This window comes from Theobroma umbraticum, unplaced genomic scaffold (assembly GCF_002168275.2).
Source record: "Theobroma umbraticum cultivar Fairchild unplaced genomic scaffold, ASM216827v3 scaffold_81.0, whole genome shotgun sequence".
In the NCBI taxonomy this organism is placed as follows: Eukaryota; Viridiplantae; Streptophyta; class Magnoliopsida; order Malvales; family Malvaceae; genus Theobroma; species Theobroma umbraticum.
In genome coordinates this window covers 1,479,385-1,503,636 of record NW_018397268.1, presented here as the reverse complement: position 1 = coordinate 1,503,636, position 24,252 = coordinate 1,479,385, and the positions used below count along the sequence as shown (strand labels likewise).

The following is a 24,252-nucleotide window of genomic DNA, read 5'->3' as shown; positions in this document are numbered from 1 at the left end:
TCATACCATTGTAAAAATTAGCCAGAAGGGCACCAAGGACATTACCTGTTACAGTGTTCATTTCTATTCAAAAGAAATGATGAAAAGGCATAATAAGACCCAAAAGAGAGAAGGTGGAATAGAGAACAAGACTTCTTCACAGGCCATCCAATGGTTTTCGTGATGCAAAAATGAGACTTGAATATTCACAGAGAATGAGCTAGTGGTTCAAGTACTAGCCAACCGTCTAAATATCAAAGAACTAAATGAAAGTCACATAAGCTTGTGTTTTCAATCATCTTGAGGGAATTTCCAATTTTCTTCCTAGTTATCAGGAATAAAGTGACATGATCAACTACTATATACTGTCACCAATCTGCCAAATGAGCACATAACTATCCAAACTTTACAACACAAATTGAAATAAGCATTAAGCTTTCCTTTGGAGTTTGATCCTCCAATGATTTTAGATGCTTCTTCAATTGGGGAAGGAAGTAAAAATGTGGTCAGAAGAAAGGACAAAAATAATTGGTAAAATTTGGGGTAAAGTAGCCTTGCTCACCCTATTTAAAATAAAAAAACAAGAGAAGAAACTAGAAGGTTACCCGATCTCTTAAGACCTTATACCTCTAAATTAACATTTACTCCCTCTTTTCATTGAACCTGACTACAATCTTCTCTTTCTGAGTCATAGCCATACCCACTGCTTCAGAATCTTGTGTTTCAGCATCAGCAATACCACAGTTTTTTTCTTGGCCGCTAGCAATACTACAGTTTAGCACTTGCTAATGCTTTCAACCTCATCAAAAAACCAGAAAGGAAAGGTAGACGAATGAATATGATTCAAATGGGGGCAGCTAGAAGGTTCACATCCTTCTTTTCAATACTCAAGCAAAGATCGAAGAGTAGGGACAACCTACTTGGATGAATTGCAGTCATGATGATAAAATTATACTGAAATCAAACGCCAAGTAGCTATTATAACGTAATTCCAACATCAGAGGTTAGCAACAATTCATGTTACTAGATTGCAAAGTCCATGATAAGTCACATCAGATATAAATATCAGCCAAATGGTCAAGCATGTGCTTTAAAATGCCCTTTTTTGGGTTAAAATGAAAGGTCAGATCTATACTTAGAACTTTGTACAATCGATCCAACCCTAAATTGATAAAAATTGCTAACACATTGTCGAATCCTACATAAGAATCTAATCTTTGGTGATGTTCCTAATATTTTTAAGGATGATGGAACAATTCCTATGAATCTAGTAATTACATTAACTTACGCTATTTTTGTCTGGTTGATATCAGTGCAGAAAACACTGGTCATCATCTAAGACTATCTGGATTAGAGATGGTCTTTCTTGAATGGTCTTCTGCTAGCCTACTACATTATCTTCAGCATTTTCCTCCTCTTTCACTCTATGGAAAATCTCATAATCATCAAAACCTGCATGAAGAGATTCAATAGATAAATAAATAAAGAAACTTGCTTAGTTAGATTATCATATCCAAGAAACAATAATTACCTGCACCTAACTCCTCAACTTCATCACTTGAAGGACCTAAAAGCATTGTGTTCACAGAAAGTGGATCAAGTGCCGTCCAATCTGAATGAGTATAGTCCTCCAAAAATGTGTCATTTCCCATCACCCAGTCTTCCAAGGTTGCATCAAATGACATGGGTTTCATAGAAACCTGTTCCTTGCTCTCACGCCCTCTGTAAGAAAATTAATTAGCTAAAAATAAGATTTTTTTTCTCACCAAACACTAAAACCATGTATGCGCGAGTTTCCACTTACATTTGTCTTAATTGCAAGTTGCATTGAACAAAGATGAGGTCCCTGAACCGCTGCTGCTCTAAGAAGTTCCTTGTTTCATGCACTTTTTCAAAAGGAATTGAATTCTGCTTAAGCCCAAGAGTACTGCAAGTTTGACTAAGGACATGGATAGCCAAACGAGCCAAATTTGGACAACTTCCTCCATATGTTGACCACCATTCAGCTATAACAAGCAGTATACAAAAGCGAAGATTAGCTACTACTAAGATATTAGGGAAAAGAATATCACAACAGGATATTAAGATGGAAAAATACACACATTATGCTTTCAACATGGATGTTCTATATGTAACAAAGGTACTTCATACGAGGTAGGTTTAACATATTATCCATCGTCCACACACAAGTAAAGCTTTGGAACTCAAGTCGTATATAACAAAGAAAACAATGCGTACAACAATCCAAATCACCTATGATTAGTCATGGATTTTTTCCCCTGAAGGTTCTTTGATGGCTAAAATTGCCATTCCTTGGCCCAAAAAACATGTCATTCAAACCAAAACATGAAGGAAAACATTTTTATGACTTCACAGTTCTAGTATTTCTGGTAAAGGCACATAAATTATAACAAAAGAATTTAAGTTGAAATATAGTAGCAAGAAGTACTAAAGAATCCATTAAATAAGCTTACCAGGAATCATAAATTATGACAAAAGAATTTAAGTTAAGATATAGCAGCCAAAAATAACAAAGAATCTATAACATAGACTCTCACCAGGAAGTAAAGTATCTCTAGCTCTAACTGCCATCTTCCTCCCAAAATCTCCAACAGTATTCTTGTATGAGTTTATTTCCTTGCTAATTTTATCCTGGACTTTTACATCAGGAACCAATTTCTCTATACAATCAAGCATCCCTGACAGCATCTCATTAGGCATGTCTCCTTCCATGCTATAAAAGAACTTGGGATTAAGGTAGAAACCAGCAGTATGAAGAGGATGATGCCATTGTTGTTCCCACCAGTGATCTATAATATTCCAATAGATCATATACTCATCCCTTTTAACTAATTCTTTTTTAATTGTTTCTTTTGCCCGATACATTCCAGCGTAAACATATCCCATTGCAGGCCTCTTCTTACTCCCAACCATTCTCAGAACTTGAAGGAGAGGATTGGTTAACTGGGTAAGCAGAACACAGGAGGACCAAAATGATGGATTACTCACTAAATCCAACATCTCCAGTCCCCCTGGTTTCTTTGAATATGGGCAGTCCATCCACTCCTGTGAAGTAACCATGGCCTGCAGGTTGTTCTTAAGATCAATCATCTGTTTCAATGTTGTAAAGTTTGTAGCTGAGCGAGTGACTGCTGGTTCTACAATATCATTGCCAAAAGTGTACCTTCTTACCATATTCAACACAACACTATGGTTATAGACAAATCTCGTAATAGATCTTGCTTGCTCAATTATCACATTTATCCACTCAAGTTTTGCAAAATCTTCAAGTATCAAGTTTATACAATGTGCTGCACAAGGGGTCCAGTACAGAGTAGGGAAAGTTTCAGCTAACCTCCTCCCAGCAACCATATATTGTTCTTCAGCATTAGTGATTACTTGCAAGACATGCTTAGATCCAACTTCTTCCACCACTTGCTTAAGTAATTCATACAGAGTATCTGAAGAATTTATTACACCAGAGGCATCCACAGATTTCAAAAACACTGTTCCTTCAGGACAATACACCAGAAAGTTCAGCAATATTCTACCAGTTTGAGTGTTCCATTGATTAACCAGAATAGAACAACTGGTCCTTACCCATGCTGCTGTTACTTTATCATTATAGCTCTTCACTTCTTCCACCGATTTCTTCAATATCCAACCTTGAAGATCACTACACGAAGGCATTAGCTCCCCAGATCCTCCTGAGATAATAGTGTCAACCATTGGCTGGAAATAAACTGAATTAACTGCATCCAAAGGTGCTCCAATATCAAACAAAAATCGCCCTATGGCCATATGTGCATGATTGTTTACTCTCTTTGCACCTAACCCAACTGTGTCAACTACAAGAGCATTAGACTCAGCAGCAGAATTTTTACCTTTTCCCCTCTTTCTCCTATCCCCAGAAACATTACTTGTTCCTTCTCGATTAACTAACAAACTCGAACTAGGCTGAAGTGTATCTGGTCCTTCAATCATAAGCAGTCCAGTATTAGTGTCAACCTGATTATCATATGCATCTATCTCGCAAGAAACCTGATTAGCATTACTCATCTCCTCTGCAATCTTTTGCTTTTTCCTCTTCTTCACTTCAACCCCATCCAAACTTTCTCGCATTAGAAGACGAACGTCAGATGGAACGCGAAAACAAGTAGAAGCATTACCCTTTTGACCAGCCAAATGTTCCTTAATCCTATGAATCCCACCACCCCTAAATATTTTGCCACAATATATACACTTCAATTGTACCCTTTCACCATTCCTAAACATCTGACAATGTTTCCATGCTGGGTCATGTTTCTGTGATGTTATTGGTATTGGTTCTAAATTTGATGCCATGTTCTCACCACTCACAACCTTAACACAAACAAAAGAAAAAACCCAGAATTCTTAAGTCTTCTGTCACAATAACATCAACAAAAACAAGAACAAAAACATTGTAATAAACATGTTTATATTAAACTCATCAAAAACAAACGAACAATTAGAACAGTTGCATTTGACAGAATTATTATCATCATTGCAATAACTAACATGAACAGAAATTGAAATAAACAACATAAAACTACATAATAAACATGTTAACATTAAAAAAACCAATAATTAAAATAAAATAAAATTAAAAAGAAAAGAAAAAGAGCTTACTCGTAATTCTGTTGAATTGGATTTTCAGAAAGAGCGGTAATTGATTGAGAACCGAGTTAAGGGAGTTGGTGACGGAATGGAAAACCGAGGGTTAAGGAAACCGGATGGACCGGTTAGGGTACGGGATAAGCCGGTTGGTTTATCTAATAATAGTTCGAGTTTTACCGGGTCATCAGGTCATTTTTAATTGAGCCGGTTTTACAAAACCAGAAACCGAGACTTCCGGTTACATTCTCTTAATAGCCCGAGTCGGTTACAATGATCAATAAAAGCATCCCGCTAAACCGGCCGGTGGCCGGATTTTTCCTTTCTGGTTTGAACCGGCACGTTTCTTATGGTTCGTGACCGGTAATGTCGTTTTTTGGGTTTCTTTTGAAAAAAAAAAAGAGGCTTTTTGATTTGCTGTTTAATTTCCTTCATTTTCTCAGGAATCTAACAGAGGGTTAAGGTGTTGGAAATGGGTAAGATTTAAAATTAGGGTTCTCTTCCAAAAATAAGCACTATCCATGAACTAAATTTAGAACGTTGATTAAGTTAATTTTTTTGATTAAAATTTTCTTTTTGCTGGTTTATTTATTGCAAATTCTTGTTATATCAATTAAATGCGGTGCATTGTTTTAGGTACACATCATTATCTAAAGAGATTTTATTAAGGAACTAACAATTTTCTTCCAAGGTTATTACTTCTAATACTAAATCTTCCCTATGATAAAGTCTTTTCTCTTTTGCTCTAAAGAATCAGTTTTGAAGAGACTATGTTGTAGTCATGGTGTGTCTGCATTAAGGGTATTTGTTTATATATATAATTTACCCCATAAGTACTGGAATGTTGGAAGTGATGTGTTGCCAAGATTCAACTAAGAAGTCAAAGAAAATGTGGGGTATCCAACAACTGGTTGAATCTTCTCTTTTGAAGGTTATGCAAAGTGCAGAAATTGCCAGCTTTGAGTTTATGTCTCATATATATATATATATATATATATATATATCAGGTTTCTGACAGGGTAAAAGATGGGTTCCTACTCCACAGTCCACTGACTCTGTAGAAAGATCAAATGTGACTACTATTTTATCAGAATTCTTGGAAGAAAGCTTCACATTTCTTCCCAAGCCAATTTGATTTGTATGACAAATTTTCCTATGTAGAGAATGAATGAGAGTGCTTTTGCCTTTCAGCATTGGTGTTGTCAGCTCAGACATCTCTCTTCCTTCTATGCTAGGGTCTTTCTCTGGCTTTCAAAATCTTTTTTCTGATACGTAAAGGACTGATGTTAGCAGGTTAGCTATTCTTTTCTGCAATCCCTTCTTTCACTTTTGCTTTTCCTAATATATCGGTTACTGTTTTGACATTCGTTCTCAAGGGATTTCATTTTCTTTAGTTATTTTATTGCCACCCAAACAAAACTTAAGTGACCCAATTTTTGAGAGCTTCGAGGACTGCTGACAGTGAATACAGCTTGCACCATTGACAATGCTACGCTAGAACAGGAAATTTACTCATTTGCTACTTTTCTTTTTCAAACTAGGTTTATGACCCCATTAAAGTTTCTTTCGTAACAGGAAAATTGGGGACACAAATGAAAGAATCTTATGCTAAAAAAGCAAACAATAATGTGGGAAGCACATGATTGGGTCCTTTGAAATAAAATTCTAACTTTATCTTTTTGAAAAAATTATGATGCACGTATACAGCACTATCTCCTGTTGGAAAAGATTATGATATAATACTTAGCTATGTTAAAAGAAATTCAAATTTTCTTGTTTTAGTTGATTAAAGATACGTGTATTTATTATTAAGTTGAATATTCAGATGTGACAGTGAAAAGAATATGATAATTAGTAGCTTTACCTTGTAATTATATCTGTCATATCTCATGACTGTGCTTGGATTTGCATTAAGTTTCAAGCTCTTGTGAGGATTGTCAAACTGATATTCAGGACAGTATTAGGTGCTACATTTTTTTCTTTGGGTGAAAGGGAATTGCTTGAGGAAAAAGCTCTCTGAATTCTAATATATAATTCAGTGCTTAAAATCTTTTAACTAATACTTGCTATATTTTAAAATTAAGTTTAAAGCTTAATCTGTTTCTTCTGATGGTGTTAAGAACAAAATGTAGCAAAGTAATACAAGCCAAAGATAGCGGGAGAAAACAGAGTACATAAAACCAGAAAGTAACCATTTCTTTATGGGTTAGCAAACCGTATTTACACTTGCGGTTACACAAAGTTTAAATCTTTCATAGTGGCGAGAAAAAGGGTGACCACTCATAATATACTCTAGCAAGCAACAAGCAGTTCCATCATCAATTTCCAAACAAATGCCAACCCCTTCGATTCTCTGCTGCTTCTTCTTCTATTTCTTCTGCATTTTCATCTCCTTCTGCCTGACAGGTATGGAGTTCTGCCACATTATTCTTCTACATGTACTTGCTTTATTCACCAGTCTAAAGCTTTGTCTTGCTTGAGGAGCTGAACTTTTTACATTGTGATCTTTTCTTGCAGATGGCACCCAACTCATACTAGTAAACAACTGTCAAGAAAGCATATGGCCTGGAATCCTCGGCAGTGCAGGCCATGAAACTCCCAGAGAGGGAGGTTTCCATCTCTCCTGTGGTGAACAGACAGTCCTGGAATTACCTGAACGATGGTCAGGTAGAATCTGGCCAAGACAAGGCTGCTGTTTTGACCAAACCGGCAAAGGTTCATGTCAGACTGGAGACTGTGCAGGGCTTTTAGAATGCAAAGGCACTGGAGGCAAACCGCCGGCAACTCTTGTTGAAATGACGCTTGGTGGTCCAACATCTCCCTTACATTATTACGATGTGAGTTTGGTCGATGGATTCAATGTTCCTGTCTCAATGGTGCCAATAGGTGGTGGCGTTGGATGTGGGGTCGCAGCTTGTGAGGCTGATCTGAATGTCTGTTGCCCTGCTGCCTTGGTTGTGAAGAAAGAAGGGAAGGTGGTGGGGTGCAAGAGTGCATGTTTGGCTGCAAAAACAGATAGGTATTGCTGCACTGGAGAGTTTGCCAATCCCAAAAGTTGCGCACCTACGGTTTTTGCTAATCTGTTTAAGGCCATTTGCCCCAGGGCTTATAGCTATGCTTATGATGATTCTTCAAGTCTTAAGACTTGCAGGGCTTCTCGCTATGTCATTACATTCTGCCCTCCTAATTGATGGAATGGGATATACTTACTGTAACTGTTGCTGAGCACTGGCTTTCTGTTGTGGTTGGTTCAAGTTTAATTTTTATTCTGTCATGAGTAACTGTATGTCTGTAGTTCAAGTTGATAAGAAATCTAGATCAGTTCAAGTTGGCAAGTTTTCAATTGTTTTGTTTTGTTAATATTGTGGCTTTAGTGTATGTTCTTGTACTGATTTCACCGTAGATGCTCATTTTCTGTGATTAGTTTCATGTTTTTATCTTTTGACTGTTCTCTTTTTGCTTCATTGGATGAAGTTGAACCTTTACCTGTCCCATACGTGTCCTTGATAACTTAACTAGAATCATAATATTTCCTTAAAAACCATCAAATTACAAAGTCATTAACATAGAACCTGGTGTTCTGTGATTTTAACAGGTTTTTCTATTTCCTCTGAGAAAAATATCCACCAAATTAAGTTCAGAAAATTCTTGTTGAAATCAGTGTACAACTTCTTTTAATGGGAAAAATAAGTTGAAACTGCAAGCTGAGGGATTCTTCGTTGATCTCAGAGCATTCATATATAGCCAAGGAATCCAGACTTGAATTCTGCTGTTGTAACTTGGTTATGGGTTGGCAATGGTCATTCCCCATCTTGATTGGTGGGTTTTTTGCATTCATCCCTTACTGAATTCTGAGCAGGAAACCTGCTTACTGCTTAGTTGGTTATGATGAATAGAATAAGCACTAGAAAATGTCATAATTTGATTAGGTACATGGAGAAACTAAAATCAGAACCACAAGGTTCCCAAGAATCCAACTTGCTTCTTTAAACAGCCAATAATAATGTATGATCAAAAACAGAATTATGGGTTGTTTTGTTCTGAACAAAGAAAATTAAAAGTCAAAATCTCAGAACTTTATTTAATCGAATTGCCATATTATATTGCCAAAAACAATGGCCAACAACAAATGAATGACAGTGATTACAATCTTAAACTAGCAAGTCAAACAAAAAGGAAGCTCCAAAATTACAGGGAAGGAATTTTAAAGAAGACCAATGCAAGATTCCCATAGCTTTTAACTCGACAGAAGCAACGTTCCCGTAATTTTGCTTACATATAAACCTGACTTCAGAAACCAATGTTTAGCAACTGAAAATGGATCTGAAAGTTGAAAATGGATGTATTCAAGAAGATAATGGGTTGGGCTGGGGGAAGTCTTTGCCTGTGAAGAGTGTCCTGGAAATAGTGAGGAATGATTCTCAGTCAGTTCCTGAAAGATACATTCAAGAACACAAGGACAGGCCATTAGTTTCTGAGACCTTACCCGCCTCACCTGAAATCCCAATCATAGATTTCTCCTTGCTAGCCAAAGGAGATGGAGATGAAAGAAGGAAGCTAGACCTTGCTAGCAAGGAATGGGGATTTTTTCAGGTAAATAAACAATTTTAAACTTTCATCTGGTTTTTTGATTTAATGAAGTACATGAATTTCTACTCCTAGTGTCCTACAGATAACAAATGATGGTGTAGTAGATGAGGTCCTGCACAAGATGAAGTCAGCTGTGGCAGCTTTCTTTGCACTGCCGCTAGAAGAGAAAAAGAAGTATGCAATGGCAGAAAACGATCTTCACGGATATGGGCAAGCCTATGTAGTCTCAGAACAGCAGAAACTCGATTGGTGTGACATAATGGCATTGATGACTCTCCCTCCTGAAAGCAGGAATTTCAAGTTCTGGCCACACACGTTTACGAGGTTTCAAGTATGGTAATCTTTCTTGATCCTATTGATGTTTATAAAAATCCACCAGTACACAACATGATATGAAGATCCTACAACAAACTTTGACCACAACAAAGAATCCTAACTAGTCCCTGGGATGATTGAATTGTCATGTGTCACATATTTCTTTTCTGATAATTGTTTTCACCGGAGGGGCAGTGGAAGTGTACTCGACACAAGTGCAAAAGGTTGCTGAGGAGATCAATGCTAACCTATCACTATTAATGGGGATGGATAGAGATGGTCTGAAAAGGTTGCACGGCAAGCTCAAACAACTTTTGAGAATGAACTATTACCCACCTTGTTCAAGGCCTGATCTTGTTCTTGGTATTAGCCCCCATTCTGATGGAGGCTCTTTAACTTTGCTTCTTCAAGATGATGAGATCATTGGCCTCCAAATTAGGCACAAAGAAGAGTGGATTCCTGTTAAACCAATTCCAAATTCTCTTGTGATGAACATTGGTAACGCTGTTGAGGTAGTTATAGTTATCCAACATACTTCAGAGTGAAAAATTTCTATTATCAAGCAACCCTGCATTATTTCGTTTTTCCTTTTTGGTTTTCAGATTCTGATCAATGGCATGTACAGAAGCATTGAACACAGAGCCATTACGAATGAGAAGAAAGAAAGGATTTCGGTCACTGCATTCGCATTTGTAGATGATGAACTAGAAATCGGTCCCCTTGACTCAATGGTGGATGATCTCCATCGCCCTAGAATGTATCAAAAAATCTAGTACATTGACTACATCGGGCAGGTATTAGCAAGGAAAATGGAGGGGAAAGCTCACACTGACTTGGTGAAGTTACAAAGCCAGTAACCCCAGTTTTTTCCTCTTAATTTCTGTGCTATTACTAGATGAAAGTGTGGCAACTATTTGCATTGTAAAGAATCCTTTCTCAGCCTTGCATGGTTAAGTTAAGAAAATTCTTGTTGAAAAATCAGTTTGCATCCAAGATACACTCTTTTCTCTCATGAAATCTAGAATCTTCACCTACCAAGTTCTTTTTTTTAATGGAAAAAAACAGGTTCATATTTTCAAGCTGAGGAATTCTTCAATGATGTCAGAGTATGTACATAGCCCCAGTAACCCAGACTTGACATTCTGAGAATGGACCACAAGAAAACATGCAGGAAAAGTGTTTAATCCTACGCGAATGTGGGTACTTTTCCTTGATTCCATTACACAACAAAATAGAATATAAGCAATCTAAAATTCCAGAACCTCAAGGTTTCCCATATATATATATATACAACTTGCATGTTGGAATTGCCAACACTAAACGCCAATGGCGATTGAGAAAAAATAATGGAAGTTCCCTATTTCTACATTCAACATATACTAATAAATTGGCAGGTCAACCTGAAGGAAAACGCCTAAATTTCCTGAAATGGAGGTTTCACAGGAAGATAAGGATACGGTTGGGTTAAATTTTAGACAATTTCAACGTTCAAAACCCACTGTTATGTAAGAAATTATCTGAAAGGTTTGGACACTTTTTAACTATCTTCCAACATTTCGGCATCGACTGTGGCAAAGACAGACAGCCATCTTCCTTACAAGAAAACAAAGGACAGTCTGGCTACTAATTTCTGGAACCTGTCATCTTCACTTGGAAAATTCCTAGACATTGATTTGTCCTAGTGAGCCAAAGGAGATGAAACCTGATAGAAAAAGGCTAGGATGTGATTTTGGTTGATCAGACTTGAATGTTCCTGTCCTGTCTAGATGGAGCCAAGCGCCAAACCTATAGGTGTGGTGGCTTGGGATGTAGTAGTAGGGTTTGTTCACATACTACCCCGTTGTTGACGGTATATGATACTTTGTTTTCTGCTTTTTGATGCAAGTTTATTCATTCTATTACGGTCATTGTCTGTATCCAAAATATTGAATCGAAAAGTCACTAATTCAACGAAACCTTCATGTTGTGTAGTTTAACAAGTTTTCACATTCACAAGGATGGTGTCAGGATTTCGTATTTGAAAAAGATGAATAATTTAAAAAAATATTTAAAATAGTTTAAACAAAAAAATTTATGTAAAAATATATAAATAAATTTTAAAAATGATTGAAAATATCAATCTAAATAATTTACTTAAAAGAATTAATTAGTATAGTTATAAATAATTTAATAATGATAATAATCTCAATTTCTAGATAAAATTAATAATAAATAAAAATTAACGAATAGAATAATAAAAATCTCAATGGAATGTAATTCATTAAAAAAATATTAAGAGTTATCAATAAATAATTCAATGAGAAGCAGTTCTCTAAAACTAATCACAAAAATTAAATACAATATCAATAAACAAGTCAATAAGTAAGTAATCTCGAATAAATAACTTAATTATTCACAAGAATATAAGTAAATAAAAAAATAAATAATTTGTAGGAAAGTAATCAAATAATTCTTAAATAAATAAGTAATAACTAACATTAAGTACTTAATCAAATTCTTGTTTTGTTGCTTTTAACAAAAAAAAAATTAAGACGGTAAATTCTAAATCAAAATCACCAAGTAAAAACTTTTAAAATTAAAAATATTAAAAATAAAATAAGTAAATAAATCAAATTTATCAATTATAATGACATAAAAATTGAGTTATGGACTAAAAATTTTTTGTACAGAGAATGCTAGCAGGCAAAAATATATTAATTTTTTTTGTTTATATAGTATTTGGTAAAAAAAAAAACAATATAAGGGCTGATTATGCTATTTTAAAGAAATAGAGTTTGAGAATAATTCTATTGCAATATGTTTTATTTTAATCTTATTAAAATTTGTTGTTAATTAATTGTTGTGGACATCTCATCAAATAAAATATTATTGTACGAATAAAATTATAAAATTCTAAAAAAATCAAAATAAGTTAAAAAAATTTTAAAATTTTGTAAGGGTAAAATTATTAAATTTTAAAAAATAAAAATAAATTAGAAAAATTTGGAAATTGTTGGCTCGCCTCCGCTTCTGCACATGGCTGTGTTCATCCTGGAAAACTGATGTCGTATGGGCACCCTAAAAAAATTTTTCTCTGATAAGGATATGCATCGAATTACGTCGAAGCAATCCTTTTCTCCTGTCATAGCGTCATCTGTTTGATTTGTTCCTGTCTTTGCACAAGCCCGTTACTCCAACTGCGTTTTCCAGTCGCTAGCAACAATGAATAACCGCAAATGACATCCGTTGACATCTTCAAACAATGATCCCGTTTTCAACTAATTATCTTGTAAATGTAGCCAGTCAAACAAGAAATTAAAGCACTCTTAGTTTCCGAATGGGAGGATGCCAGGTTACTATAAAAGAAGCACTCCAATTGACTGCCAATTACTTTATACAAACCTGACGGGAGGAACCAATAGTTCAGAAACAAAAAACATGGATCTGAAAGTTGAGAATGGAGGAGCCAAGAAAGGTGAGAGATTGGGTTGGGGTAAGTCTTTGCCAGTGCCAAGCGTCCAGGAGATAGTGAGGAATGATTTTCAATCAGTTCCCGATAGATACATACATGAAAATAAAGATAGGGAACTGAATTCTGACAACTTTGCTTCTTCACTTGAAGTTCCAGTCATAGATTTCTCCTTGCTAGCCAAGGGAGAAGAAGGTGAAATAAGGAAACTAGACCTTGCCTGCAAGGACTGGGGTTTTTTCCAGGTAAAAAATCCGACATATATTTATGAACTTGTGTCTGGTTTCTTGTTTATATGACGAAAGTATTGAACTGGAACGCTACGTTTTACAGATAACAAATCATGGGCTGAGAGACGAGGTCCTGCATAAGATGAAGGCAACTGTGGCAGCTTTTTTCGAACTGCCACTCGAAGAGAAAAAGAAGTATGCAAAGGCAGCAAATGAAATCCAAGGATATGGGCAAAACTTTGTAGTCTCAGAAGAGCAGAAACTTGATTGGTCCGACATGATATACTTGATCACTGTCCCTCCCGAACGCAGGAATTTCAAGTTCTGGCCACTCTCTTTACCAGGTTTCAAGTATGTATTCGTTCCTGAAACTGACACCATCGTATTTCTATCTGCAAAAAGATGATAAAACCTACAAAAAAGTTTGACTGACTAATTTTTAGGCTGCAATTCCTGGGATGAGATTGAATTATTTTCCATTTTTTGTTAAAATTGTTTTTCTCAGAGATGCAATAGAAGAATATTCAGCAGAAGTGCAAAAGGTTGCTGAGGAGCTCTATGCTAACTTCTCAGTTTTGATGGGGTTGGATAGAGATGGTCTAAAAAGGTTGCAAGGAGAGCTCAAACAAGGAATAAGGATGAACTATTACCCTGTCTGTTCAAGGCCTGATCTTGTTCTTGGTATTAGCCCTCATTCTGATGGTAGCACATTCACCTTGCTTCTGCAAGATGATGAGGTCACTGGTCTCCAAATTAAGCACAAACAAGTATGGGTTCCTGTTAAACCAATTCCAAATTCTCTTGTGGTCAACGTTGGCGATGCTGCTGAGGTACCTATAGTTTTCAAAACTACGTGTTCCTAGAGCACAGAGATCATGCACTAACCACCAAATGCTCGGACGTAATACCAAGACCCTAACCATATTTCATTTTTCTTTTTTTTTTTTTCCTCTTCAGATTCAGAGCAATGGAATGTACAAAAGCATTGAACATAGAGCCATCACAAATGAGGAGAAACCAAGAATATCAATTGCAACATTTGTATTTCCAGATGATGAACAGGAAATTGGTCCCCTTGAATCAATGATAGATGACAGTCATCGCCCTAGAATGTATAGAAATATTAAGTATGTTGATTACATCAGGGAAAAATTTGCAAGGAGAATGGAGGGAAAAGCTCACACCGATTTTGTGAAGTTACAAAGCGCGTAAACTCTAGCTGTTGTCTTCTTTTCTTTATCTAGCTAGACTAAACTGCAGCCACTAAAAAAATGCCATGACCAAGTAATTTGCTCTTGGAAGCAATACTAGGGTCTTTTTCATTAAGAAGAAGCTATCCAGTAGCTTGTATCAGCTCTATATACAAGTGACCAAATATAATAATGTTTACTACATCATAGCTTGCTTGATTTGGTCTTCCCAGAATTTTTAATTTGTTTTCTCATTATGCTGAAAACTAGGCAGAGGACATGATTGATCCAGAATATGGCACACTTAACAAACATGTACTCTGCTTTTTCTTTTTCTTTTTCTTTTTTTAAATTTCATTTGTATTGAAGAAAGGGAGAACCGGAGTTCACCAGTTACAACAGTTTTGCAAGGTTATGCCCCAACAAAGGACCAGTTGTATACCATTACAAACTTTTCTCATTGTCAAATTCCCTATACACCCATAGCGAAAACAGCCAACCCCACCAGTATCTGGTTGGCCACTTGCACACAAAAAGCACCCTCATACAATGAATAGAATGAATCGATAACACCTAACAGTAAAAACAGTCCCCTGCATCAACAAAGACCACAACAATCAAGCAAAGGGAGACCAACCAATGGCACTTCCATTACCCATCAACAGCGTAGGGACGCCCCATCTCAAGCAACGCCATCATACTCATCACTGCAAGAGGAGCAGACCTGCTTTTTCTAACCATTAATCAGCATTGGAAAGAATTATTCCATGGCTTTCCATGGTTCATCTCATGTTTTAAACTTCAGAGCATGAGTTGCCATGCATGTATACTAATTTCTCTGTGAGAAAAGAAAATTCTTAGTGAAATCGATTTACATGTCTGTTCTCATTAGAGATTAAATCTTAAATCTTCACCTACCAACCTTTTCTTTTACTGGAAAAACAGATTAAACAATTTCAAGTCGGGGGGGTTATCCAATGAAATATCAGAGTATCCCACCTAGTACTCCTGACTTGAATCCTGAGAATTGACAGCAAGAAACATGAGGGACATGTGCTTCAAACATGAGATACCATCAAATTACAAACTCAATAACATAATAGGAACTTAGCCAGTTATGCAATTTTAACAAATTTATCTTGACAAGTAGTACCAAGGGAACCCTACTGATCTATTTCTCTGAGAATTGACCGCAAGAAATATGAGGGACATGCTTAACATATGAGATATGAGATACCATCAAATTACAAACTCAATAACATACAATCTTTTGTTGTCATGGTATACTACAAGTATTACATGAGGTTATAAAATAGACATGATATTCGACAGAATCCTTTGAATTATTAAAGAAAATTTAAATAAACATTTATTGTTCTTTTGAGCTCAATTACATTCATATATTTTTATTTTAGATCAAACAAACCTTTATCACTAATAGTTGATTAATTATTATTAGTTAAAATTAAAGTCTTACATTGATACATTATTAACATGGAAGGTGGAAAATATGGTATAATTATGTCAGTGTATCATATCAACATGTCATGTCATCATTTTATTATAATACATCAATATATCATGTTAGTACCATATGATATGAAGTGACAAGTGACATTTTGATTAAAAATAATTAATCAATAATTAGTCATAATAGTTTATTTGACTCAAATAAAAATATAAAGAATTAATTACATGTAATAAAAAAATAAAAATTTATCTAATTTTTTTGAAATAATTCATCAACTTTTTTTTTTTAAAAAAAATATTATTCAAAGGTTAGAAATTAAGACTTAGTTAAAGGAGGCAAACTAATAGGTAGTTAGCAAAAATGAGTTTGGGTCGATGAGAAGCTTACTCTATCAACTGGCCCAAATCCAAATTGGACAATCTTTTCTTACACTTCTTTCCCCTCAAATTGACATATTTCAATATGATCAAAACTAAAACCTCATGTAAATAAAAATAAAACTGTAATCAATAGTTGATAGATTAATGGAAATTATAAATTAATATTATTGTGTAAATTAAAAATTGATATTGTAAATTTTTTAATTATATATATATATGAAAAATTTTAATACCGTACAATTTTTTTATTTTTGGTTTAAAAAAAGGGATTTGAACCTTACTATTTAAGGAGAGAGATCATGTATTAACAACGAAGTCAAATATTCGAATGCGGATACTTGCAAGTTTCAACCTCCATGCATATAATTTGGTGATAAAGGGTTGATTCAAAATAAATTGTAAACCTCGTAAATTTCTATAAAGGACATGGCTCATATCAGAGTAAGGTTTAATAACCCGATTTAGAACCTGTTTGGCTTAGTTTTTTTTTTAACTTAAAAGCTATTATAAAACTCTTATGAAAAATAATAGCTTTTAGAGTTAAATTGAAGTTGTTAGGTAAATTTTTTTTATAAGTTATAATTTTGATTAAAATTATCATAAAAGATTTTTTTAAGAGGGTAATATTATAATTATTTTTAACAGAAGATATTTTTGAAACAAAAATAAAAATTTTTTAGTATTTAAAAAAAAAAGAAGCTCCTCATAGGATTTAAAAATTTTTTTAAGAGTTTTTAAAATTTATGTTTGATTTGACTTTTGCTTTTAAGAGATAAATAAACAAAAAAAATCAGACCAAACGAATACTTAATCATTTATTTCAAACCGTCAATTTACATTATGAAAAAGTTGTTGCATGGCTCATTTCATGTTTTAGATCGGATGCTTATCACTTTTTTTCATTTAATATGACTATCGTACCATGGCAAGAAAATAGAATATGCATCAAATTCTTTGTCAGAAAGCAAGTAAATAGATCCCACCATAGTTAATTTACTTGTTCAAAGTGTCTGTTCAAGTGTAATTAAAAAATTGATATTGCAGTCTTTTGTTATATTGGTATGATATCTCATCCGATGTAAATAAAGAGGGGTTTTATAATTTGATAAATAAATTCATTTTGAATAAGTTTAATGCATCATTACAATTTTTTCATTTTTAAAAATTTATCTTTATACGTAATTTGGAAATGATATTTTGATTCATCTTTTGCTTTTGGATTTTTATCCTTGTTAATGCAAATTAATTTTATCTTTAATTTATATATAAAAAAATTGTACCACGACGCATAGCATGGGCTACGCTGAAAGATAATGATCAATAACGAACAAAATGCCAAGGGATGACAGAAATGTCTTCCCATTTTCGATTACACTAGAGACTACAAGCTAAAACAAAAAATTCAAAATTGCCTGATAGGAAGAAGCTTCCCCAAGCTAGTAGCTAATTGAACAGAAGCAATTATCTTGTCAATTTCGTTATATAAACTTGAGCTTAGGAACCAATTTTTAGTAACTACAAATGGATCTGACGGTTGAAAATGGAGTTGCTCTGCAGGAAGATGAAAGATTGGGTTGGGGTAAGTCTTTGCCAGTGCCAAGCATCCAGGAGATAGTGAGGAATGATTCTCAATCAGTTCCTGAAAGATTCATACAAGAAGACAAAGGTTTTTGAGAACTTGACTCCTTCACTTGAAATCCCAGTCATAGATTTCTACTTGCTAGCTAAAGGAAAAGAAAGTGAAAGGAGGAAGCTAGACCTTGCTGGCAAGGAATGGTTTTTCCGTTTTAAGTCCAACAAATGAAGTTGGGTCTGGTCTTGTGCTAGAATGAACTATGAAATGCAATGTTATTTTTAACAGATAACAAATCATGGGTTGGGTGGGGAGGTCCTGCAGAAGATGAAGGCAGCTGTGGCAGATTTCTTTGAACTGCCACTCCATGAGAAAAAGTTGTATGCACAGGCAGGAAATGATATTCAAGGATTTGGGCAAGCCTTTGAGTCTCCAAGCAGCAGAAGCTCGATTGGCGTGACATGGTATTCTTAATCACTCTCCCTCCTGAGCACAGGAATTTCAAGTTCTGGCCACTCAGTTTACGAGGTTTCAGGTAAGTATTCTTTCTGGATGCTGTTGACGCATATAATATCCACCAATACACCAAATAAATGGCAATTTATTACCTGAAAATTGATACGAAGACCTACCTACAACAGATTTTGGCAACAAACAATCCTGTATGATTGTAAGGATGCAGTCACTAGGATGTGATTGGATTGTTTTCTGTGTTATGTATTACATATGTATTTGCACAGAGCGACAGTGGAAGAATACTCAATGTAAACGAGCAAGGTTGCTGAGGAGATCTGTGCCAACTTATCAGTGTTGATGGGAATGGATAGAGATGGTCTAGGGGAGCACAAGCAAGGAAAAAGAATGAACTATCACCCGGCTTGCTCAAGGCCTGACTGATGGTTGCGTATTAACCTTGCTTCTGGAAGATGATGAGATCAGTGGCCTCCAAGTTAAGCACAAAGGAGCATAGGTACCTGTTAAACCAATTCCAAATTCTCTAGTGGTGAACATCGGTGATGCAACTGAGGTAGCTATAGTTTAGAAAAGCACATTGCTTAAGCGTTAGACAGTACATAATGTTCTGAATGTCAGCTCTCTACTATTATCCATCAGAAAGCAACCTTGCATTGCTTTCTCTCCCTCATCGAGCCATCACAAATGAGGAGAAGCCAAGAAAGACTGTTGTGACATCTGCGTTTCTGGCTGACCAACAGGAACTTGTTCCACTTGAATCAATGGTGGATGATTGCCATGGGCGGACCCTCGTTGGAGGGAGGAGGTGGTGTCACATGACACCACTCATTTTCTAAAATATTTTAATTTTTAGTCTATTTATGTATGAGGTAAGGTTGACAGCATACTAATGAATTTATTAAATTTTTTTTATAATTTTATAAGACGTGAGATCAAAGATTTCCAATTAAAATGATTTAGTAAAATGTAATTTATGACTTAATTGTTAAATATTGTATAAAATTTTTTTATATAATTTAATATTTTATTCAAAAAGTTAAAACTTAAATTACTCTTCCTGTTTAAAAATTCAAGTGGTGTATAGAAAAATTAAGTAAGTTGATTACATCAGGCAAACTTTGGCAAGGAGGATGGAGGGAAAGGCTCATACTGGCATTGTGAAGTTCAAAACCATGTGATCCCAGCTGTGTTTTCCCATTTCTATATTACAAGCTCGAAATCTGGCAATACGATATGAACAATGTCCCTACCATGCTGTTTGCTCATGTATGCAATGATGGTTACCTGAATGCATTTAATCATCAAGTTACATCCAAACAATCCTTTTCTCCTGTCCTCTCACCCAACCACAAAGAGATATAAAAGTCAAACCTCATAAATTTATTCATCGTAATTTTCGGATGTAGACGAAAACAATGAGCAACACCTAACAAACACCAAGGACACTTGAGAAAATCATTGCATTTTTAACCAAGCACTATGAATTAGCCAGTCAAACAAGGAGGATAAGTACAAAATTTGCCAGGAAGGAGCGAGCCAGATTCTCCTGAGCTTAGAAGGCGATTTTCTTGTAAATTTTTTTAGTAACTACGAGATGGAACTGAGAGTTGAAAGTGGGGGTATCCAGGAAGATGAGAACTTAGGTTGGGGCGCATCTTTGCCAGTGCCAAGCATCCAGGAGATACTGAGGAATGATTCTCAATCAGTTCCAGATAGATACATTCAAGAACACAAGGACAGGCCTCAAGTTTCTGAGAATTTGCATGCTTCACTTGACATTCCAGTCTTGGATTTCTCCTTGTTAGCCAAGGGAGATGAAGATGAAAGAAGGAAGCTAGACCTTGCTTGCAAGGAGTGGGGATTTTTTCAGGTAAATCTGGGTCAATGAACCTGTATGTAGCCTGGTCTTTTGCTTTAGTGAAACATAGATTTCAATGCTATTTTGACAGATAACAAATCATGGGGTGGCAAAGGAGGTCTTGCATAAGATGAAGACAGCTGTTGCTGCATTCTTTGAACTTCCACTCCAAGAAAAAAAGAAGTATGCAATGGCTGCCAATGATCTTCAAGGATATGGGCAAGCGTATGTTGTCTCAGAGGAGCAGAAACTTGATTGGAATGACTTGATATTCTTAATCACTTTTCCCACTGAAAAGAGAAATTTCAAGTTCTGGCCAGTTACTTCCCCAGGTTTCAAGTAAATACCTATTTTTCTTGTGCTCTTGACATTTATCAATATCCAGTAGAAATCCACAAAAGAAATAGCACTCTAATATCTTCAAAAAGCCAACAAGGCACTTTTCTATGTTGCGTTATTCTTTTCTTATAATTCTTTCCACAGAGAAGCAGTGGATCAGTACTCAACAGAATTACAGAAGGTTGCTGCAGAGATCTATGCTAATTTATCAGTATTGATGGGGCTGGATAGAGATGGTCTACTAAAGTTGCACGGAGAGCTGAAACAAGGAATGAGAATGAACTATTACCCTTCTTGTTCAAGGCCAGATCTTGTTCTAGGCGTTAGTCCCCATTCTGATGGAAGTGCAATAACCTTGCTTTTGCAAGATGATGAAATCACAGCCCTCCAAATTAAGCATGAAGGATCATGGGTTGATGTTAAGCCAATTCCACATTCTCTAGTAGTGAACATTGGTGATACTATTGAGGTAGTTCCTATTCTTCCTAAATTTTTGAAGTTAAACTTCGGAGTGACAGTTTTCTATTAGAAAAATTCAAAAGGTACCTTGTATTTCTTTCCCTTTATTTTTTTTTTGCCAGATTCTGAGCAATGGTGTGTACAAAAGCATTGAGCACAGAGCCATCACAAATGAGAAAAAAGAGAGAATATCAATAGCAACGTTTATGCTTCCAGATAACGAGCAAGAAATTGGTCCACTTGAATCAATGGTGGATGAACTGCATCGCCCTAGAATGTACCGAAAAATTAAGTTTGCTGATTATGCCAGGCAAGTTTTGGCAAGGAGAATGGAGGGAAAAGCTCACACTGATATTGTGAAGTTAGATAACAATTAATCCAAGCTGAGTTCTTTATTTCCAGATTACTAGATGCCTATGTGTAGGCAAGTAAATTAGACAAATGTAATAATGGTATGTTTTACTCCTATGTGGCTCAAATAACCTGTGCAAGTTTGATTTGGAATGAATGCTAAACCTGTATATGATTTCGACACTCCATACATTTGACCTAAATCATGTATAAGTTCCTTTAATTGTTGCTTGGTTTGATATTCCTATAAATTTGTTCTTGTTTTAGTTATGCAGAAACCTAAGCAGAGAACTCTGTTGATCTCAGAATAGGGCATACCAACCCTGCTTTCTTCCTAGCTAATAATTTGCCTTATTTTAAGAGTTCTTCCATGGCCCATCACATGTTTTCATACCTTAGCATAAGTTGCCAATGCTTTATTTTCTTGGAAAATGATCCAGGAAGCCCTGCCAATTTTTCTGAGAAGGAAATGCACCAGATTAAGTTTTAAAAAAAACGTTTATGTTACTGAATAATTTTACATCCTAACATTTCTTTAGTCCTCATTAGAGATTAAAACATATTTTTGAATCTTCACATGACAACCTTTTAGTACTGAAAATCAAATTAATTATAAGTTTAGTGATTCTTTGATCAATGAAATCGGTCAGAACATAGAGATTTTATTAATCCAACTTGCATTTTTTGTGTAGCCTATTAATTCCATCAGTGTATAACCCCTAAGATTGCATAGTGGAAGTTTTCTAATTCTATATTAATCTAATAAGTTGGCAAGTCCAACTGAAGCAAAACGCCAAAATGTCCTGAAAGGTTCCTTGAATTAAAGAAGTATCCTTCAGGACAACAGGGGCAATCTTGTTAACTGATACAAATATACCTGGAAGGCTCGGAGCAGAGACTTTGAGTAGGTAGAAATGGATCCAAAACATTTTTGTTTTGTGGTCTTAGGGTATTACTGTCACTGTTTGAGGTTGTTTTCTAGGAATTATGTCTTTGTTGTATTGCCTCGTTGTTTCCTACTGTTGTTTTTGATCTTAGGCAGGATCGAGTTTTTTTGTGAGGTTACTGATTGATGAGGGCATGCTGCTGGGTTATGTAAGCAGTGTGTGAACCTTTTTGTTCAGGTTTTTCTTACCATACCGGTTTTCATTCATACCAATGAGAGTCTCTGACAACTCCAGTTTGAGACTATCAATGGTATATCGGTTAATGGCTAATAAATTCCACTTTTCAAAAAAAAAAGAAATGAATCCAAAAGTTGAAAATGGAGGTTCTCAGGAAGATGGGGCATCTGGTTGGGGTAAATCTTTGCCAGTACCAAGCATCCAGGAGATAGTCAGGAATGATCCTGAATCAGTTCCTGAAACATACAAGAGCACAAGGACAGGCCATTGGTTTGTGATTTCTCACCGGTTTCTGTCAAAATTCCAGTCATAGATTTTTCGTCGTTAGCCAAAGGTGAGGAAGATGAAAGAAGGAAATTAGACCTTGCTTGCAAGGAGTGGGGATTTTTTCAGCTAAATCTGCAAATCAAAGTTTTCTGGTCTTCTGCTATTGGAAAAATGAATTCAAATGCCATTTTTGACAGATGATAAATCATGGGGTGGCAGAGGAGGTCCTGTATAAGATGAAGGCAGCCGTGGCTGCTTTCTTTGAACTTTCACCAGAAGAAAAAAAGAAGTACGCAATGCCAGAAAATGATATTCATGGATATGGGCAAGCCTATGTAGTCTCAGATGAGCAGAAGCTCGATTGGTGTGACATAGTACTCTTAATTACATTCCCACCTGAGATCAGGAACCTTAAGTTCTGGCCTGACACATTACCAGGTTTCAAGTATGTATTCTTTCTCTGTGCTGTTTATGCACAAAAACTATCAAGCAAATCCACCATGGAAATAGCAGTTGGTTCTCTGCAAGAGGACAAGAAGATCCCATAAAAAATTCTGACAAGAAATATAAAAACACATAGGCATAAACATGAGCTGATGAGCATACATGCAATCCTGAATAATTTGAATGCACTTCTTGCAATCACCAGGACTAGGCTTCATCTGAATTGCACTCTCTATTTTGCATTTTCATTTCTCCTTTCTCAGGGAGGCAGTGGATAAGTACTCGAGAAGCGAGAAGGTTGCTGATGAGATCTGTGCCAACATATCACTTCTGATGGGCATGGCTAGAGAGGGCCTGAAAAGGTTTTATGGCAAGACCAAACAAGCCATGCGAATGAACTCCTACCCACCTTGCTCAAGGCCTGATCTTGTTGTTGGTATTAGCCCTCACTCTGATTCAGATATCATAACCTTACTTCTGCAAGATGATGACATTCCTGTTCTCCAAATCAAGCACAAACATAGATGGTTTCTTGTTAAACCGATTCCAAATGCTATTGTGGTAAATGTTGGCGACGTTATGGAGGTACTTGGTAGTTAAAAAGTTCTGCTGTCTTTGGGCATTGCTTAAGTGCTTGATCATTGTCTTTCTGACTGACGACATTCTCCATCTTTTTATGTCATGAGCTACCTTTATGATTTGTTTGTTTGGGGTTTCATTTTTCAGATTCTAAGCAACGGTATGTACAAAAGCATAGAGCACAGAGCCAACACAAGTGACAAAAAAGCAAGAATTTCGGTTGCAAACGCCATGTTTCCAGATCATGAACTGGAAATTTGTCATTCGGAATCAATGGTGGATGATCACCATTGTCCTAGGATGTATAGAAAAAGCCAGTATGTTGATTACCCGAGGTAAACGTTGGAAAGGAAACTGGTGGGAAAGCTCACATTGAGTTTGCGAAACCAGAAAGCAACTGATTCCCTTTCTCACCTCCTGTAAGCTAAACTCTCTTCAAAATGCTTGTATGTGACGTCTCCTGTTATCAGTTCTCCATTACACTTAAAAATTTTACTCGAGCAAGTGGCTTTGATAGTTTCTGAGAAACAAAATACAGGTGGCTCT

At 35.7% G+C, this 24,252-nt stretch overlaps 4 protein-coding genes and 3 pseudogenes across 5 annotated transcripts; 6 read left to right on the top strand and 1 right to left on the bottom strand.

The window, feature by feature from the left end:
• Nucleotides 1–1,023: 1,023 nt before the first annotated feature.
• Nucleotides 1,024–4,685, bottom strand: LOC110425258 (uncharacterized). Of its 2 annotated transcripts, XM_021440119.1 has the most exons (6): nucleotides 4,630–4,685; nucleotides 3,864–4,341; nucleotides 2,538–3,731; nucleotides 1,784–1,985; nucleotides 1,511–1,701; nucleotides 1,024–1,431 (listed from the first exon to the last, which is right to left on the bottom strand). In XM_021440119.1, the coding sequence occupies exons 2-6, from the start codon at nucleotides 4,321–4,323 to the stop codon at nucleotides 1,361–1,363; spliced, it is 2,118 nt and encodes a 705-aa protein (XP_021295794.1). In that variant the 5' UTR covers nucleotides 4,324–4,341; nucleotides 4,630–4,685; the 3' UTR covers nucleotides 1,024–1,360. The 2 variants fall into 2 exon arrangements, with proteins under 2 accessions (XP_021295794.1, XP_021295793.1); XM_021440118.1 differs by having other exon boundaries at nucleotides 2,538–4,341.
• Nucleotides 4,686–6,779: 2,094 nt separating this feature from the next.
• On the top strand, nucleotides 6,780–8,065 carry LOC110425244 (Pathogenesis-related thaumatin superfamily protein). The gene is made up of 2 exons (XM_021440102.2): nucleotides 6,780–7,020; nucleotides 7,132–8,065. Exons 1-2 carry the CDS (start codon nucleotides 6,948–6,950, stop codon nucleotides 7,803–7,805), a joined length of 747 nt encoding a protein of 248 aa, XP_021295777.1. The 5' UTR covers nucleotides 6,780–6,947; the 3' UTR covers nucleotides 7,806–8,065.
• Nucleotides 8,066–8,931: 866 nt separating this feature from the next.
• LOC110425494 (protein LATERAL BRANCHING OXIDOREDUCTASE 1-like) lies at nucleotides 8,932–10,376 on the top strand (annotated as a pseudogene).
• Nucleotides 10,377–12,664: 2,288 nt separating this feature from the next.
• On the top strand, nucleotides 12,665–14,589 carry LOC110425335 (protein LATERAL BRANCHING OXIDOREDUCTASE 1-like). Its single transcript, XM_021440224.2, has 4 exons — nucleotides 12,665–13,212; nucleotides 13,301–13,548; nucleotides 13,703–14,027; nucleotides 14,155–14,589. The coding sequence occupies exons 1-4, from the start codon at nucleotides 12,844–12,846 to the stop codon at nucleotides 14,407–14,409; spliced, it is 1,197 nt and encodes a 398-aa protein (XP_021295899.1). The 5' UTR covers nucleotides 12,665–12,843; the 3' UTR covers nucleotides 14,410–14,589.
• A 3,170-nt stretch (nucleotides 14,590–17,759) lies between these two features.
• On the top strand, nucleotides 17,760–19,121 carry LOC110425469 (protein SRG1-like; annotated as a pseudogene).
• A 577-nt stretch (nucleotides 19,122–19,698) lies between these two features.
• LOC110425263 (protein LATERAL BRANCHING OXIDOREDUCTASE 1-like) lies at nucleotides 19,699–21,561 on the top strand. Its single transcript, XM_021440130.2, has 4 exons — nucleotides 19,699–20,155; nucleotides 20,235–20,482; nucleotides 20,627–20,951; nucleotides 21,064–21,561. Exons 1-4 carry the CDS (start codon nucleotides 19,880–19,882, stop codon nucleotides 21,316–21,318), a joined length of 1,104 nt encoding a protein of 367 aa, XP_021295805.1. The 5' UTR covers nucleotides 19,699–19,879; the 3' UTR covers nucleotides 21,319–21,561.
• A 970-nt stretch (nucleotides 21,562–22,531) lies between these two features.
• On the top strand, nucleotides 22,532–24,107 carry LOC110425468 (protein LATERAL BRANCHING OXIDOREDUCTASE 1-like; annotated as a pseudogene).
• Nucleotides 24,108–24,252: the final 145 nt, after the last annotated feature.